Source organism: Oncorhynchus gorbuscha, linkage group LG25 (assembly GCF_021184085.1).
Source record: "Oncorhynchus gorbuscha isolate QuinsamMale2020 ecotype Even-year linkage group LG25, OgorEven_v1.0, whole genome shotgun sequence".
NCBI classification, from domain to species: domain Eukaryota; kingdom Metazoa; phylum Chordata; class Actinopteri; order Salmoniformes; family Salmonidae; genus Oncorhynchus; species Oncorhynchus gorbuscha.
The window spans coordinates 20,971,296-20,990,303 of NC_060197.1; the positions used below are offsets into that span (position 1 = coordinate 20,971,296).

The window sequence follows — 19,008 nt, forward strand, 5'->3', positions numbered from 1 at the left end:
CACCACTGGTGTCCCCAGGGCTCTGTTCTAGGCCCTCTCCTATTCTCGCTATACACCAAGTCACTTGGCTCTGTCATAACCTCACATGGTCTCTCCTATCATTGCTATGCAGACGACACACAATTAATCTTCTCCTTTCCCCCTTCTGATGACCAGGTGGCGAATCGCATCTCTGCATGTCTGGCAGACATATCAGTGTGGATGACGGATCACCACCTCAAGCTGAACTTCGGCAAGACGGAGCTGCTCTTCCTCCCGGGGAAGGACTGCCCGTTCCATGATCTCGCCATCACGATTGACAACTCCATTGTGTCCTCCTCCCAGAGCGCTAAGAACCTTGGCGTGATCCTGGACAACACCCTGTCGTTCTCAAATAACATCAAGGCGGTGGCCCGTTCCTGTAGGTTCATGCTCTACAACATCCGCAGAGTACAACCCTGCCTCACACAGGAAGTGGCGCAGGTCCTAATCCAGGCACTTGTCATCTCCCGTCTGGATTACTGCAACTCGCTGTTGGCTGGGCTCCCTGCCTGTGCCATTAAACCCCTACAACTCATCCAGAACGCCGCAGCCCGTCTAGTGTTCAACCTTCCCAAGTTCTCTCACGTCACCCCGCTCCTCCGCTCTCTCCACTGGCTTCCAGTTGAAGCTCGCATCCGCTACAAGACCATGGTGCTTGCCTACGGAGCTGTGAGGGGAACGGCACCTCAGTACCTCCAGGCTCTGATCAGGCCCTACACCCAAATAAGGGCACTACGTTCATCCACCTCTGGCCTGCTCGCCTCCCTACCACTGAGGAAGTACAGTTCTCGCTCAGCCCAGTCAAAACTGTTCGCTGCTCTGGCTCCCCAATGGTGGAACAAACTCCCTCAAGACGCCAGGACAGCGGAGTCAATCACCACCTTCCGGAGACACCTGAAACCCCACCTCTTTAAGGAATACCTAGGATAGGATAAAGTAATCCTTCTCACCCCCCCCCCCTTAAAATATTTAGATGCACTATTGTAAAGTGGCTGCTCCACTGGATGTCATAAGGTGAATGCACCAATTTGTAAGTCGCTCTGGATAAGAGCGTCTGCTAAATGACTTAAATGTAATGTAAATGTAAATTATGGAATATGAAAAATAGAGCTACAGACCAAGCCTGACATTGGAAATGATCTAATTGTTCATTATATGAGTATTTCAGTGAGGGGACTATTTTCTTGAAGTCAAAGAAAACTGTTGCTGACCTCAAAGTACGTGATGGCCAGTGGACTGACAGGAGGTATGTATCTAAATGATTTATTAAAGTATTATATATGGTATAATAAGTCTTGGTGATTCAATAGCCTAGTTAATCATGAATTGACTTAACACACCATCTATGTTTTGCTCAGTCTGGCAGTAACTCAACGATCAGAGGCAGAGGATCTCTTTTGGCTGCTGCTGACAACAGCTGCATGCAAATTGTTCTTCTACATCATAATAATATGTTTAAGTAGCATTTCTTCTTCATTTTGGCATACTAATTCATGTTTCTGCTCCTTTCTTCGTATTCTCAGGAACCAGCCAGGCAACCACCCAAAATGTACTGTTCCATAAAGAAGTCAGTCAGAGTTGTTACCAAGATTGACATGGGTCATCATTCAAACAAATGGATGCCGCCCAGGCCACGAGCATACTTCCAAACTATGTTTGCATATAATGAAAATAAAATCTCAAATATACTGGTCTTTTTCCCCATTATTTAATTGTTTATTGTATTATATTCTTAGCTAAAAAAAATACTATTTATTAGTAGTAGCCTTAATTCATAAGTTACACCATACAGGGTCCTAGAGAACCAGTCAAAAGTTTGAACACCAAGGGTTTCAAGGGTTTCTTTATTTTTACTATTTTCTACATTGTAGAATAGCACATCTGAAATCACGTAATAACCAAAAAGTGTTCAATTCTTTAAAGTAGACACCCTTTGCCTCAGTGACAGCTTTGCACACTCTTGGCATTCTCTCAACCAGCTTCAACTGGAATGCTTTTCCAACAGTCTTGTTGGCTGCCTTTCCTCCACTCTGCAATCCAACTCATCCCAAACCATCTCAATTGGGTTGAGGTCGGGTGATTGTGGAGGCCAGGTCATCTGATGCACCACTCCATCACTCCTTCTTGGTTAAATAGCCTTTGCAGAGCCTGGAGGTGTTGGGCCATTGTCCTGTTGAAAAACAAATTATAGAAACACTAAGCACAAACCAGATGGGATGGCATATCACTGCAGAATGCTGTGATAGCCATGCTGGTTAAGTGTGCCTTGAATTCTAAATAAATCAGACAGTGTCACCAGCAAAGCAACTTGACACCACCTCACCTCCTCCTCCATGCTTCACGGTGAGAACCACATGCGGAGATCATCCGTTCACCTACTCTGCTTCTCACAAAGACACAGAGGTTGGAACCAAAAAAAGTGAAAATGTGGACTCATCAGACGAAAGGACTGAATTCCACCAGTAATGTCCATTGCTCGTTTTTTGGCCCAAGCAAGTCTCTTTTTCTTATTGGTGTCCTTAAGTAGTGGTTTCTTTGCAGCAATTTGACCATGAAGGCCTGATTCATGCTGTCTCCTCTGAACAGTTGATGTTGAGATGTGTCTAACTTGAACTGTGAAGCATTTATTTGGGCTGCAGTTAATTGCCAATTTCTGAGGCTGGTAACTCTAATGAACTTATCCTCTGCAACAGAGGTAACTCTGGCTCTTCCTTTCCTGTGGCGGTCCTCATGAGATTCAGTTTCATCGTAGCGCTTGATGGTTTTTGTGACTGCACTAGAAGAAATATGGACTCAATCTTTTACCAAATAGGGCTATCTTCATTATACCAACCCTACCACGTCACAGCACAACTGATTGACTCAAACGCATTAAGAAGGAAAGAAATTCCACAAATTAACAAGGCACATCTGTTAATTGAAATGCATTCCACCTCATGAAGCTGGCTGAGAAAATGCCAAGTGTGCAAAGCAGTCAAGGCAAAGGGTGGCTACTTTGAATAATCTAAAATATATTTTGTTTAGCACTTTTTTGGTTGCTACATTATTCCATGTGTTATTTCATAGTTAACGTCTTCACGATTATTCTACATGTAGAAAAGTGTATAAAAATACAAATAAAAAATAAAAAACCCTTGAATGAGTACGTGTGGCCAAACTTTTGACTGGTACTATTATTATTTTTTGCTCAGAAAACGTGAGGTCTAAATAAAACCACAAATAATGTGTAAGGCTACACCGGGGTTCCACAACTGTTAGATTATTGGTGCACAATCTAACACAAACAACATGGTTGGCCGCTATTGTCAGACAGGCGACATGCCAGTTAACATTTTCGGTCACACGATTTCCTAAAACGTTGTCAAATCGTGCATAAAGTTCGTCCACATCAGTGTTGGAAATCATCAAGCACGTCGCGTCATGAAACTTTATTCACAGTGTTCGTTAAACTCCACTGCTGCACTTTATTCACAAAGTGTTCGTTAAACTCCAAAACTGCACTACTGCTGCGGCCAACCCAACACCCTCCTCTCTCCCTCTTCCTTATCCAATCCACTAAACAAAAAACAATTCCTTACCTGTGATACTGACATATTCAGGTACACGAACAGTCCGGTGGTCGAGGCAATCTGTAGAACGATCACCACAATCACCACCATTGCGATCCACATCTTGGATGGCGCGGCATCGCGACGCGTGTTTGCCGTGGCCGGGACCATCATATACGTTGTGGATTCGTTGCTGACGCTTCTGAAGTAATCCTGCTGCTGCTGAAGGCTGTTCGGCGTGGCCATGGTAGCATTCCCGACACATGTGTAACCGTCAAAAACAACAACGAAGTCAAGGACGGGACGGGTATATTAAATCAATGCCCAGGCTACATGAGCTTGTTTCATACTTTTCGAGTCGGAAAGAGCCCCTTCATTCAATTTACCGTGTGAGGAGGAGAAGGAGGGTAACCACTCCAGTCGTTTATCCTATTCCTCGTATTTCTTCCTCTTTGCCCCGACGACTTGAGAGAAAGTTGACTGGGGTAACCACGTTCCAATCCTGCAGACAGAGAGTGTGCGCAGCCTGCCTCCGCTCCAGTTCCTTCAAAACAGAGATGCGTGCGTGGTGTTAACCTCTCAGTTACCTCCTGAGAGAGTCCACTGCCACTGCACTGAACAGAATCGGACAAATATTTAGCCAAACTCTAGAAAACTGAGCCTTGATTAAATATTTGAACTTTCCCTTGGCAATCGTCTATTTTATTGTTAGTATGGCTATGGAAATGTGTATTTGAAATCAATGGTACTTTTTTTTATCATGAAAAATTACAAATTTAAGTGTTTTTCATCGAACTTATATTTATTATTAAGAATAGATTACATTTGTGAAACTAAAAGGGAAGCATTTATGGTAAAATAAACAACTTTAATCTCAAACACAAACTCCCAATGAAGATGCATTAAGTTGCATTTGAAATGACTGTAAAATAAGCAGATAGATGGGAACAGATAAGTGACTGCTTTTAGCGTTGTAAATATGTCTGACTATCTTTATTAATAATCTTGATTTCCTTTCTGTCTCTGGTCTCTACAGCTGTGTGGTCATGTGTGAGCCAAGGGTACCACTGCTTGTCTCATTGCTCCATGAGTGTATGCTCTATATTGAGATGGGAGACAGATTGTGGGGGAGACTGTGGTTTTGGGACCCCGCCAGACAGACAGCCCTGAGGTCCTCGCCCCCTCAAACTTTGTTATAAGACCGACTGACCGAACAGAGCCCTGGGAGAAAGGGAGTAGCCTAGGTTTATGAATAAATCATCCCCAGACACAGACACTGACTAATCTAAGGTCAGTTGTTTTGGGTGTTTTCTCCCCCAAATAGTTTGGCACAGGTACTTTGATTCTTACACTTCATAGTAGCGCACATATGTGTGGTGATCCCTTTTCCAAACAAGTATGGCTAGCCTATTCCTCTCTACCTCTCCAAATGACTATGGCATCTCCCTCTCATAATTCCTGGAAGCAAGGGAACGAAAGCGCTGTCACTTTTATGCTCCCATCCCTGTAAAGAGGTGAAACCACAGGTCTGCTGCTGATGTCAAAGGTGAATTAAACTCTTCACAGAGATGTTCAACATGGTTGCGTTGAAGAGCAACAATAAACCAATCAGACATTCATATGACAGAGCTGGCTGCAATCATTTGATTCAAATGATAGGGGGACTCGAAGAAAAAAAAGTGTTTGAACCAATGACCTACAGAGATGAAATGATATACAGTATATGTCTCTGAGAGACAAATGAACCTTTTCTTGAGTCAGGCTTGTAATGTGTACCCACTGGGCACAGACGTCAATTCAACGTCTATTCCTCGTTGGTTCCAAGACGTGGAAACAATGGGTAGTGTAGTGGTAGCCTATCTACTGTGCAACTGGGACTGCAGAAAATTATCAATGTATGTAATCCACATGTGTTACTATACAGACAAAAAGGAGTGTGTGCGTGTTCACACTGTATTTCACCTGTAAACTGCCTGGATGGAAAAATAGGTGATTGCAAAGTTAAACAAACCATACAAATCCATGCACGAGATATAGATGCAAAGTTTGGTAACAAAATGATGGCACAAACAGCACAAACCTTCATTGTTACCGAACTTTGCCTATGCACTGTTCTTCAAGTAACTGTGTTTTTGTAACATTTTCCGTGGAAATTATTAAAGGTTGTCCTTGTGCATAGAGTTCTATGATTTGTTTAACTTTGCAATCATGCATTTTTGTTTGATATACATTTTAAAGGGTAAAATCTGAGTCTCAGTTTCACTCTGTTACTCTGGAATTGCCCAGTAGCAAGCCAGCACTTCTTTCTCTGTCTCGCTCGCTCGCTCACTCACTCACTCACTCACTCACTCACTCACTCACTCACTCACTCACTCACTCACTCACTCACTCACTCACTCACTCACTCACTCACTCACTCACTCACTCACTCACTCACTCACTCACACCTTGCCGTGAAGGCTACTCTTCTGAAACTCTGTGCATGTATCCGTCTAAACCTGGGCTCTTTGTATATATATTTTGCATGTGTGTATGTTTCTGCCTATGTGTGTGTGTATGTTCCTGTCCGTAATTGTGTCCCGCGGAAGGGGCTGCCCTTGGCCAAATGTGGGAGGCAAAAGTTCACAATCTAAATTCCTGCCATGTTAGATATCTGAACTGGGGAATACATCAGACACACACAGCCGCGCACGCAGGCAGGCAGAAACACACCTCAGACAAACATGTGCGCACACACACACACACCGGACGCACACACACACACACACCGGACGCACACACACACAGTGCCGTTTCTAGGGATAACTGACATAAGCAGCTGCCCCGCTAGGGGGCCCCCAACTCAAAAAGTATGTTCAGCTTACTGTTAGTTAGTATAGTAGAATACACAATGTGCAATTTGGAAATTTGGTAGAGCACCAGCAGTTTTCCTCTTTTTTACTGTATGTCAGTCACTGACAGTCACTCAATTAGCCCATGTCAGCACTTTATAGATTGCTAGGTAAATTAGTCTAGCCAGCAATCTAAACCTTCTAGTAATCATGGCTGAATTACTGACCAGACACACATGGCATGTGCCCAGGGACCCTGACCTCTAGGGGGCCCCCATTAATTTTGTTAGTCACTCTCACTGCGACATCATATGAACATGGCATGCACAATAAATATAAGTATGTCAATACCCCTTTAAATTAGTGGATTTGGCTATTTCAGCCACACTGTTGCTGACAGGTGTATAATATCGACCACACAGTCAAGCAATCTCCATTGGCAGTAGAATGGCCTTACTGGAGAGCTCAGTGACTTTCAATGTGGAAATATCGTAGGATGCCACCTTTCCAACAAATCAGTTCTTCAAATGTCTGCCCTGCTAGAGCTGCCACGGTCAACTGTAAATGTTGTTATTGTGAAGTGGAAATATCTAGGAGCAACAACGGCTCAGCAGTGAAGTGGTAGGCCACACAAGCACACAGAATGGGGACCATCGAATGCTGAAGCACATAGCGCATAAAAACCTTCTGTCCTCGGTTCCAACTATCACTACCGAGTTCCAAACTGCCTCTGGAAGAAATGTCAGCACAATAACTGTTCGTATTGAGCTTCATGGAATGAGCTTCATGAAATGGGTTTCCATGGCCGAGAAGCTGCACACAAGCCTAAGATCAGTATGCGCAATGCCAAGCGTCGGCCGGAGTGGTGTAAAGCTCCCCGCCATTGGACTCTGGAGCTGTGGAAAAGCATTCTCTGGAGTGATGACTCACACTTCACCATCTGGCTGTCCGGTGGATGAATCTGAGTTTGGCGGATGCCAGGAGAACGCTACCTGCCCCAATGCATAGTGCCAACTGTAAAGTTTGGTGGAGGAGGAATAATAGTTTGTTTCTGGCTAGGCCCCTTAGTTCCAGTGAAGGGAAATAATTGTATATATTTCATATATACAATTGGATATTTCATGATATTCAATTGGTAGTTACAGTCTTGTCCCATCTTAACTCACGTACTGACTAGGGAGAGGCAAAGATCGAGAGCCATGCGTCCTCCAGAACACGACCCTATCTAGCCGCACTGCTTCTTGACAACAATACTCACTTATCCCGGAAGCCAGCCTCACCAATGTGTCAGAAGAAACACTGTTCAACTGGCGACCGTGTCAGCATGCATGCTCCCGGCCCACCACAGGAGTAACTAGAGTGCAATGGGACAAGGACATCCCGGCCGGCCATAGCTAGGTTGCAATGGAGCCCGCTTAGCCTGGAATAGCTAACGAACGTTTCCAGAAGCTGTACAAGCTGTGTTTATTATGTACTTGTCCAGGACAGAATTAACAATCCGAAGTTCCAATGCGGCTATGCTTAAAACACAAATCTCAATTCTGTGCAAATTTATGGAGAGAAATGTTTGTCTTTCTCAACAACGCCTTGTCATCTGTCCCGATCTGAATGGCCTGTGCTAAATGGAACTTGCCTGCCAAGGAAACCGAAAGCAGCAGCATGCTTCTAAGCAGACGGGAGTAACTGCGAGAGGTTTGGAGCAGATTGACATCAGAAATAATAGCTTAGCTGCACCGGTCCCTGATCTACCTGCGCCTTCATCATATTAAAAACCAAATCAAATGTTATTTGTCACATACACATGGTTAGCAGATGTTTATGGGAGTGTAGCGAAATGCTTGTGTTTCTAGTTCCGACCATGCAGTAATATCTAACAAGTAATCTAACAATTTCACAACAACTACCTTATACACACAAGTGTAAGGAAATGAATAAGAATATGTACATAAAAATATTTGGATGAGCGATGGCCAAACGGCATTGGCAAGATCCAGTAGATGGTATAAAGTACAGTATATACATATAACATGAGTAAGGTAGGGTATGTAAACATCATATAAAGTGGCATTGTTTAAAGTGGCTACTGATACATTTATTACATCCAACTTTTTATTATTAAAGTGGCTAGAGATGAGTCAGTATGTTGGCAGCAGCCACTCAATGTTAGTGGTGGCTGTTTAACAGCCTGATGTCCATGAGATAGAAGGTGTTTTTCAGTCTCTCGGTCCCAGCTTTGATGCACCTGTACTGAATTCGCCTTCTGGATAATAACGGGGTGAACAGGCAGTGGCTCGGGTGGTTGTTGTCCTTGATTATCTTTTTGGCCTTCCTGTGACATCGGGTGGTGTAGGTGTCCTGGAGGGCAGGGAGTTTGCCGCCGGTGATGCATTGTGCAGACCTCACTACCCTCTGGAGAGCCTTACGGTTGTGGGCGGGGCAGTTGCCGTATCAGGCGGTGATACAGCCCAACAGGATGCTCTCGATTGTGCAGTGAGTGTTTCTGATGACAAGCCAAATTTCTTCAGCCTCTTGAGGTTGAAGAGGCGCTGCTGCAACTTCTTCACCACGCTGTCTCTGTGCGTGGACCATTTAAGTTTGTCCGTGATGTGTACGCTGAGGAACTTCAAACTTTCCACCTTCTCCACTATTGTTGAGTCGATGTCGATAGGGTGGTGCTCCCTCTGCTGTTTCCTGAAGTCCACGATCATCTCCTTTGTTTTGTTGACATTGAGTGTGAGGTTATTTTCCTGACACCACATTCCGAGAGCCCTCACCTCCTCCCTGTAGGCCGTCTCGTCAGCAGGGTGGAGATGTTGTTTCCTACCCTCACCACCTGGAGGCGGCCTGTCAGGACGTCCAGGACCCAGTTGCACAGGGCAGGGTCGAGACTCAGGGTCTCGAGCTTAATGACGAGTTTGTAGGGTACTATGTTGTTAAATGCTGAGCTGTAGTTGAAGAACAGCATTCTTACATAGGTATTCCTCTTGTACAGATGGGTTAGGGCAGTGTGCAGTGTGATTGCGATTGCATCGTCTGTTGACCTATTGGAGCGGTAAGCAAATTGGAGTGGGTCTAGGGTGTCAGGTAGGGTGGAGGTGATATCGTCCTTTACTAGTCTCCCAAAGCACTTCATGATGACGGAAGTGAGTGCTATGGGGCGATAGTCATTTATCTCAGCTACCTTAGCATTCTTGGGAACAGGAACAATGGTGGCCCACTTGAAGCATGTGGGAACAGCAGATTGGGATAAGGATTGATTGAATATGCCTGTAAACACACCAGCCAGCTAGTCTGTGCATGCTCTGAGTTCACGGCTAGGTATCCCGTCTTGGCTGGCAGCCTTGTGAGGGTTAACACGTTTAAATGTTTTACTCATGTTGGCTGCAGTGAAGGAGAGCCCGCAGGTTTTGGTAGCGGGCCATGTCAGTTGCACTGCATTGTCTTAAAAGCGAGCAAAGAATTTGTTTAGTTTGTCTGGGAGCAAGACATCGTGATCCGTGATGGGTCTGGTTTTCTTTTTGTAGTCCATGATTGGCTGTAGACCCTGCCACATACCTCTCATGCCTGAGCCGTTGAATTGCGACTCTACTTTGCCTCTATACTGATGCTTAGCTTGTTTGATTGCCTTGCGTAGGGAATAGCTACACTGTTTGTATTCGGTCATGTTTCCGGTCGACTTGCCCTGATTAAAAGCCGTGGTTCGCGCTTTCAGTTTCACGCGAATACTACCATCAATCCACAGTTTCTGGTTGGGGAAGGATTGAATAGTCGCTGTGGGTACAACATCACTGATGCACTTGCTAATAAACTCGCTCACCGAATCTGCGTATTCATCAATGTTATTGTCCGACGCTATGCGTCCACATGATCGAAGCAATCTTGAAGCGTGGAATCCGATTGGTCGGACCAGCGTTGAACAGACCTGAGCACAGGTGTTTCCTGTTTTAGTTTCTGTCTATAGGCTGGGAGCAACAAAATGGAGTCGTGGTCAGATTTTCGGAAAGGAGGGCAGGGGAGGGCTTTGTATGCGCCGCGGAAGTTAGAATAACAATGATCCAGGGTTTTGCCTGGCCGGGTCGCGCATTCAATATCCTGATAAAATTTAGGGAGCCTTGTTTTCAGATTAGCCTTATTAAAATCCCCAGCTACAATAGATGTAGCCTCAGGATATGTGGTTTCCAGTTTACAATGAATTGAAGTTCTTTCACGGCCGTCGATGTGTCTGCTTGGGGGGATATACTCTACTGTGATTATAATCGAAGATAATTCTCTCGGTAGATAATGTGGTCGGCAGTTGATTGTATGGAACTCTATATCAGCTTAACAAAATGACTTGAGTTCCTGTATGTTGTTATGATTACACCACGTCTCGTTAATCATAAGGCATACACCCCCGCCCTTCTTCTTACCAGAAAGATGTTTGTTTCTGTCGGGAAGATGCATGAAGAAACCAGGTCGCTGTACCGGCTCTGATAACGTATCCCGAGTGAGCCATGTTTCCGTGAAACAAAGAACTTTACAATCTCTGAGTCTCTCTGGATTTCTTCTATCTTGTTGTCAAGAGACTGGACATTGACAAGTAGTGTACTCTGGAGCGGTGCGCGATGTGCCAGTCCACGGAGCCTGACCAGAAGACCGCTCTGTCTTCCCCTTCTGCAGCGCCGTTGTTTTGGGTCGCCAGCTGGGATCCGATCCATTGTCCTGGGTGGTGGACCAAACAGAGGATCCGCTTCGGGAAAGTCGTATTCCTGGTCGTAATGTTGGTGAGTTGGTGTTGCTCTTATCTCCAATAGTTCCTTCCGGCTGTATGTAATAAAACTTAAGATTTTCTGGGGTAACAATGTAAGAAATAATCCATTAAAAAACAAAATACTGCATAATGTCCTAGGAGCGCGAAGTAAGGCGGCCATCTCTGTCGGAGCCGGAAGTTCCTGGCATTGCCTGTGTCTGCGTTGGCGTTGCTAACTTCAACTCTTGTAGATGCTTTGTTGTCGGGTTGGGCTCCTTTTCCTCTCTCTGGATCTGACGGTGCACTGCCTGCTGTGGGAGGTCTGGACCATTCGCCGGGAGCAGCGCGCGTACACTTTCCTGCTTCTCTTGGGCTCCGTGAAAAACTCAACTAATTGTGTAAGGGGTGGGACTGGGCGGATTTCACCATTCCGTCCTCCGGCAGTTGTATTGGGCAATTCAATAGTGAGAAATGTCTTAGTCCCTGAAGCAAAAACGTTATGCTATTCAGGAGCATCAGTACAGGACATCAATAAGCTGCTCCCAAACATTTTAAACCAGCATCAGGAAACTGAATCTATCATAGATCATGTTCGATGCAATGACATTATGAAGGGCAGCTCATAACAGCTGAAGATGGATTTTAAATGACTGATTAGGTAACTATTTGATACCCAACAAACACCCTATAATATCTGTCCCTCTGCCCTCTCTAAATCGTGGCATTGAACGGTTCAGCAGACTTTTAGCACTCCATAACTGGCTACGAGACTATTGCAGCTCTGTAAGTGTATACTTTTTTGAGAATGTTGATACCTTCTGGAAACAAAGCTCGTATTATAAAGAGGATGGGATCCAACCAAATCATTTGGGTTCCTTGATCCTTTCACAGCATTATAAGGCTGCGTGGAGACAATGATTCATCAATAACCTAAGCCCAGCTCAGTTAATCCCTTCCATTGTGTCACTGAGTTACATAATGCTTCAGCAACTGTACGTTATCCCAGGGGCATTGGAAGACACAATGTAAAGTAGCCTAACTTATGTTCCTCTTTCTGCACTGAATGCCTCTGCTGATCCCACAGCTACTGCAGTGTGTCTATGAACCAGAGTGATACTGTTATCACTGAGGCAATGTGCCCAAGCAGGAAGTCCACCATGTGCAGCTCACCCTGCACCAACATAAATGACAGGAACATGTCTACCTCTGCTATGCTTCTCTGCTACGCAATAAAAATAATCAAGCATCCCAGAAAAGTGCTAAAATTAGCCCAATTTAACCAACAGTACCCGTAAAAAGTTTGGACACACCTACTCATTCACGTGTTTTTCTTTATTTTTACATTGTAGAATAATAGTGAAGACATGAAAACTATGAAATACCACATATGGAATCATGTAGTAACCAAAAACAAAAAAGGGTTAAACAAATTCTTCAAAGTAGCTATGATTAACGACTCATGGTGTGACTGTGATAACATACAGGAACTCAAGTCTTTTTGTTCACCTGACCTAGAATACCTCACAATCAAATGCCGACCGTATTATCTCCCAGGGGAATTCTCTTCAGTTATCATCACAGCCGTGTATATCATCCCTCAAGACGCTACCACGATTGCCCTCAAAGAACCACATCTCCTGAGGCCAAATTAATAGTAGCTGGGGATTTAAATAAAGCAAATTTGATGAAAGGCCTGCCAAAGTTCTATCAACACATTGACTGACATCGACCACTGCACCTCCAACTTCCGGGATCCCTACAAGGCCCTACCCCGCCATCCTTTCAGCAAATCTAATCACAACTCCATTTTGCTCCACCCTTCCTACGGGCAGAAACTCAAAGAGGAAGTACCCATGCTAAGGACTATTCAATGCTGGTCTGACCAATCAGAATCCATGCTTCAAGATTGTTTAGATCAAGCTGGCAGCATTCACACAAAACTGCATTTAACAATGGCAAGGTGACTGGGAATATGACAGAATACAAACAGTGTAGTTATTCCCTCTGTCAGGCAATCAAACAGGCAAAATGTCAGTATAGAGACAGAGTGGAGTTGCAATTCAACGGCTCAGACACGAGACATATGTGGCAGGGTCTACAGACAATCACGGACTACAAAGGGTAAATTCAACGTCTTGCTTCCAGACAAGCTAAACACCTTCTTCGCCTGCTTTGAGGATAGCACAGTGCCACCAACGTGGCCCGCTACCAAAATCTGTGGGCTCTCCTTCTCCGTGGCCAACTTGAGTAAGACATTGAAGCGTGTTAACCCTCGCAAGGCTGCCGGCCCAGACGGCATCCCTAGCTGCATCCTTTGAGCATGCACAGGCCAGCTGGCTGAAGTGTTTACGGGCATATTCAATCTCTCCCTATCCCAGTCTACTGTCCCCACATGGTTCAAAAGTTCCACCATTGTTCCTGTACCCAAGAAGGCAAAGGTAACTAAATGATCGCCCGTAGCCCTCACTTCTGTCATCATGAAGTGCTTTGAGAGACAGGTCAAGTATCATATCAACTCCACCTTACCTGACACCCTAGACGCACTTCAATTTGCTTACCGCCCCAATAGATACACAGCAGATACCACCGCCATCGCACTGCACACTGCCCTATCCCACCCGAAAGAGGAATAACTACAGTGAGAGAAAAAAGTATTTGATCCCTTCTGATTTTGTATGTTTACCCACGGACAAAGAAATTATCAGTCTATAATCTTAATGGTAGGTTTATTTGAACAGTGAGAGACAGAATAACAACAAAAAAATCCAGAAAAATGCATGTCAAAAATGTTATAAATTGATTTGCATTTTAATGAGGGAAATAAGTATTTGACCCCTCTGCAAAACATGACTTAGTACTTGGTGGCAAAACCCTCAGAAGTCAGATGTTGCTTGTAATCTCAGGAGGGATTTTGTCCCACTCCTCTTTGCAGATCTTCTCCAAGTCATTAAGGTTTCGAGGCTGACGTTTGGCAACTCGAACCGTCAGCTCCCTCCATAGATTTTCTATGGGATTACGGTCTGGAGACTGGCTAGGCCACTCCAGGACATTAATGTGCTTCTTCTTGAGCCAGTCCTTTGTTGCCTTGGCCGTGTGTTTTGGGTCATTGTCATGCTGGAATACCCATCCACGAACCATTTTCAATGCCCTGGCTGAGGAAAGGAGGTTCTCACCCAAGATTGGCCGGTACATGGTCCCGTCCATCGTCCCTTTGATGCGGTGAAGTTGTCCTGTCCCCTTAGCAGAAAAACACCACCAAAGCATAATTTTTCCACCTCCATGTTCTAAGGTGGGGATGGTGTTCTTGGGGTCATAGGCAGCATTCCTCCTCCTCCAAACACAGCAAGTTGAGTTGATGCTAAAGAGCTCCATTTTGTTCTCATCTGACCACAACACTTTCACCCAGTTGTCCTCTGAATCATTCAGATGTTTATTGGCAAACTTCAGATGGGCATGTATATGTGCTTTCTTAAGCAAGGGGACCTTGTGGCGGCTGCAGGATTTCAGTCCTTCACGGCATAGTGTGTTACCAATTGTTTTCTTGCAAATGCACGTGCATTTGCAATATGGTTCAATGGGCATTTACCATCACGAATTTGGAATGCGAAATTGACTGGCCTGATGAACTGGGGATGGCTGGGCAGTGATTCTGGTTCCTCTCCATCGCTCGTTGGGGTTGATTTCAGAATGTCACTTTGGTGATGGTACCTCACTGTTTAAGCATATTGCAAATAGACAAAAGTCATCAGCAAGTCACTGTCCATCAGTAAATTAGATATCATTCTGACACCAAACTGATACAAACTGACACCACACACACTTTTTCCAACTCGTTTAGAAGCCAACTATCACATACTTCAGAGCTAACCCAAAATTCACAATGCCTTCTGTTCAAACCATAATAAAAACGTAAAACACATAGTTACGTTCTAACTGCGGGTCCAGTTCTGACATTATGTGTAGGCCTAGCTGAGGCAACCCCAAATCCCACGTTTTGGCTCGATCATTTGGTGCCCGAGCAAGACCTTAACTGGTGCTGAAAATCCACTTTTTACCATGACTTGCTACAGGGTCCTTGAAAGAGCTATCAGACAGAAACGTTGGTGTCCATCTATATGGGCCGATACGGTCGCAATGCACCTAGTCTTGCAACTCTGTGACATGTCTAAATGTCGGCATTTTTGTGATGTAAAAATGAATTGAAGTTATTGCAAATGTATGAGGCTGTTTCTCGGTCCGAGAACCTTCTAGAGCCACATAACTCACCACGCACTATCGACCTGAGCTCTAGAACAGGTTTCTAAAGTTTCAGAACTCTAGGTCTGATGGTTCTTTAATAGTTCGACCAAACTATTGCAGGCACTGTCTGTCTCTACGCACCCCAATGTGTCCCTACTTCCAAGCTGTGTGTGATTTAGTTCTTCTTGGAAATTTTATGGGAGACATGACTGATTTACAGTTCATAGGGTTGCCTAATCGCACATATGAAGTTTGGAAAAGATCTGACCTTTTCAACCCTTTGAAACAGCCCCTATGACACCATTTAAGGCACTTCCGGCTGGCACAGGAAGCTATAAGGAAAAACATATCCTGATTGGGGTATGCCTTTACAGTATCCCGAGGTTTAAGTGTTTACGTTAAGAACTGACCGATTTACACAGGGTTGAATGCACTATTTATCACAAACTGCTGGTTGGTTATGTAAAAAAATATTTTAGGGTGATTTTACCCACTTCCATTTGCTTCAGGAAGCTTAGAAACAACACAGATAGACCTCATAGTGTCCTGATGGACTGTCATTGAATACACTTCAGGTTGACTTTAGAGGAGCTGGCAATGTATTCCTATGGGGAGAGATATCATTGTAATCTGTGAGATCAAAAAACCCTGATTAACTGTTAAGGGTTAATGCCACACGGTCAAGGTTAGGCTTGCACAGATCGGGAGGACCTCAGGAACGTACCTGAGGTCGAATTGTCCTTCTCACCCAAACGGTTCTCTCACTTTCACCCAAAAGCAAATGACATTTAGGGCCAGGCTTAATTTTGGGCCTACTTTTTTCACGGTCGCTGCACTCAGAGTGAGCTACGGTCAAGCGGGGCATCTCGTTGAAGTCGGCATGGCCTTGAGAATATAGAAATGCCATTGTAGGCTCTGTGTGTCTTTAAGCACCGCACTTTGAGTTTTAGGTCTTTATGTTAAGAACTGACTTATTTACGGAGGGTTTTAGTGAGTGTGTGTTATTTCAGAAAAATCACAGAAATCTTTCAGAGCTCCGACGCACACTTTAAAAAGATTTGTATGAACACGCTGCAACTGGATCTGTAACTGTTGGCGTCCCATCTAGCCATCTGGAAATGCAAATGTGCTACGCTAAATGCTAATAGCACTCGTTCAAACTCAAACGTTCATTAAAACACACATGCAGGGTACTGAATTAAAGCTACACTCGTTGTGAATCCAGCCATCGAGTCAGATTTTTAAAATGCTTTTCGGCGAAAGCATGAGAAGCTATTATCTGATAGCATGCAACACCCCGAAATACCTGAAGGGGACGTAAACAAAATAATTAGCATAGCCGGCGCTACACAAAACGCAGAAATAAAATATAAAACATTCATTACCTTTGACGATCTTCTTTGTTGGCACTCCTAGATGTCCCATAAACATCACTATTGGGTCTTTTTTTCAATTAAATCGGTCCATATATACCCTAAATATCGATCCTTGAAAAGTGTGTGATCCAGGAAAAAACAGCGTTTTAAAGTGCAATGTCATTTTTTTTTATTAAAAAAGTCGACGATAAACTTTCACAAAACACTTCGAAATACTTTTGTAATCCAACTTTAGGTATTAGTAAACGTTAATAATCTATCAAATTGATCACGGGGCGATGTGTATTTAATAGCTCCACGTCTTGAAATCATGTTCGGAAATTTCTCATCCAAAACATCCTGTCGGAGACCGGAAGGAATGGACTCTCTCTTACTCGTTTGACCAAGAAACAAAGCACAGGCAATTGACAAGACTGGCGACATCTTGTGGAAGCTGTAGGACTTGCAATCTCAGTCCCATGTCATTTGCTTTCCAATAGACAATACATGCAAGTGGCGCATTGATATATTTTCCAGATTTTGGTGATCAGTTTTTCTTCCGCTTTTCGATGAAACACACGTTGTGTTATAGAGACAGCCGTGATTTAACCAGTTTTAGAAACATCAGAGTGTTTTCTATCCACACATACTAATCATATGCATATACTATATTCCTGGCATTAGTAGCAGGACGCTGAAATGTTGCGCGATTTTTAACAGAATGTTCGAAAAAGTAGGGGGTAGACTTAACAGGTTAAGCCAGTACATGTCCAGACCCGTCTGAAGTTTGCTAGAAAGAATTTAGATGATCCAGAAGAAGACTGGGAGAATGTCATATGGTCAGATGAAACCAAAATATTACTTTTTGGTAAAAACTGAACTCGTCGTGTATGGAGGACAAAGAATGCTGAGTTGCATCCAAAGAACACCATACCTACTGTGCATGGGAGTGGAAACATCATGCTTTGGGGCTGTTTTTCTGTGGGACCAGGACGACTGATCCGTGTAAAGGAAAGAATGAATGGGGCCATGTATCGTGAGATTTTGAGTGAAAACCTCCTTCCATCAGCAAGGGCATTGAAGATGAAACGTGGCTGGGTCTTTCAGCATGACAATGATCCCAAACACACCGCCCGGGCAACGAAGGAGTGGCTTCGTAAGAAGCATTTCAAGGTCTCCAGATCTCAACCCCATAGACAATCTTTGGAGGGAGTTGAAAGTCTGTGTTGCCCAGCAACAGCCCCAAAACATCACTGCTCTAGAGGAGATCTGCATGGAGGAATGGGCCAAAATACCAGCAACAGTGTGTGAAGACTTACAGAAAACGTTTGACCTCTGTGATTGCCAACAATATACCCTTTGCCAACAAAGGGTATATAACATAGTATTGAGATAAACTTTTGTTATTGACCGAAGACTTATTTTCCACCATAATTTGCAAATAAATTCATAAAAAAATCCTACAATGTGATTTTCTGGATTTTTTTTCTCATTTTAGTCTGTCATAGTTGAAGTGTACCTATGATGAAAATTACAGGCCTCTCTCATCTTTTTAAGTGGGAGAACTTGCACAATTGGTGGCTGACTAAATACTTTTTTGCCCCACTGTATATTTGCATCTGGGATAGAGTAGGAGGCAGTTCACTCTGGGCACGCTATTCATCTAAATGTGAAAATGCTGCCCCCAATCCCAAAAAGGTTAAACAGGGCGACACGTCTGGCACTGCAGGATTTCAGTCTCTGGCGGCGTAGTGTGTTACTGATGGTAGGCTTTGTTACTTTGGTCCCAGCTCTCTGCAGGTCATTCACTAGGTCCCCCCGTGTGTTTCTGGGATTTTTGCTCAACGTTCTTGTGATCATTTTGACCCCACGGGGTGAGATCTTGCGTGGAGCCCCAGATCGAGGGAGATTATCAGTGGTCTTGTATGTCTTCCATTTCCTAATAATTGCTCCCACAGTTGATTTCTTCAAACCAAGCTGCTTACCTATTGCAGATTCAGTATTCTCAGCCTGGTGCAGGTCTACAATTTTGTTTCTGGTGTCATTTGACAGCTCTTTGGTCTTGGCCATAGTGGAGTTTGGAGTGTGACTGTTTGAGGTTGTGGACAGGTGTCTTTTATACTGATAACAAGTTCAAACAGGTGCCATTAATACAGGTAACAAGTGGAGGACAGAGGAGCCTCTTAAAGAAGAAGTTACAGGTCTGTGAGAGCCAGAAATCTTGCTTGTTTGTAGGTTTCACAGTAAAATCACTTGTTTTAGTCAGACTTTTCTTGTAGTCTCAA

General features: G+C 44.1%; 1 protein-coding gene across 2 annotated transcripts in view; it reads right to left on the reverse strand.

The window, feature by feature from the left end:
• The window catches only part of tnfsf10l (TNF superfamily member 10, like), a 71,596-nt gene extending 67,431 nt beyond the window's left edge, over positions 1-4,165 (reverse strand). Inside the window, exons 1-2 of one of the 2 annotated variants that reach the window (XM_046328750.1) lie at positions 3,956-4,165; positions 3,600-3,798 (exon numbers count right to left, since the gene is read on the reverse strand). In XM_046328750.1, the coding sequence (XP_046184706.1) occupies positions 3,600-3,743 (144 nt within the window). In that variant the 5' untranslated portion in view covers positions 3,744-3,798; positions 3,956-4,165. Of the gene's footprint in view, positions 1-3,599 lie in introns of both variants that reach the window. The other variant, XM_046328749.1, reaches the window with a different exon arrangement.
• Positions 4,166-19,008: the final 14,843 nt, after the last annotated feature.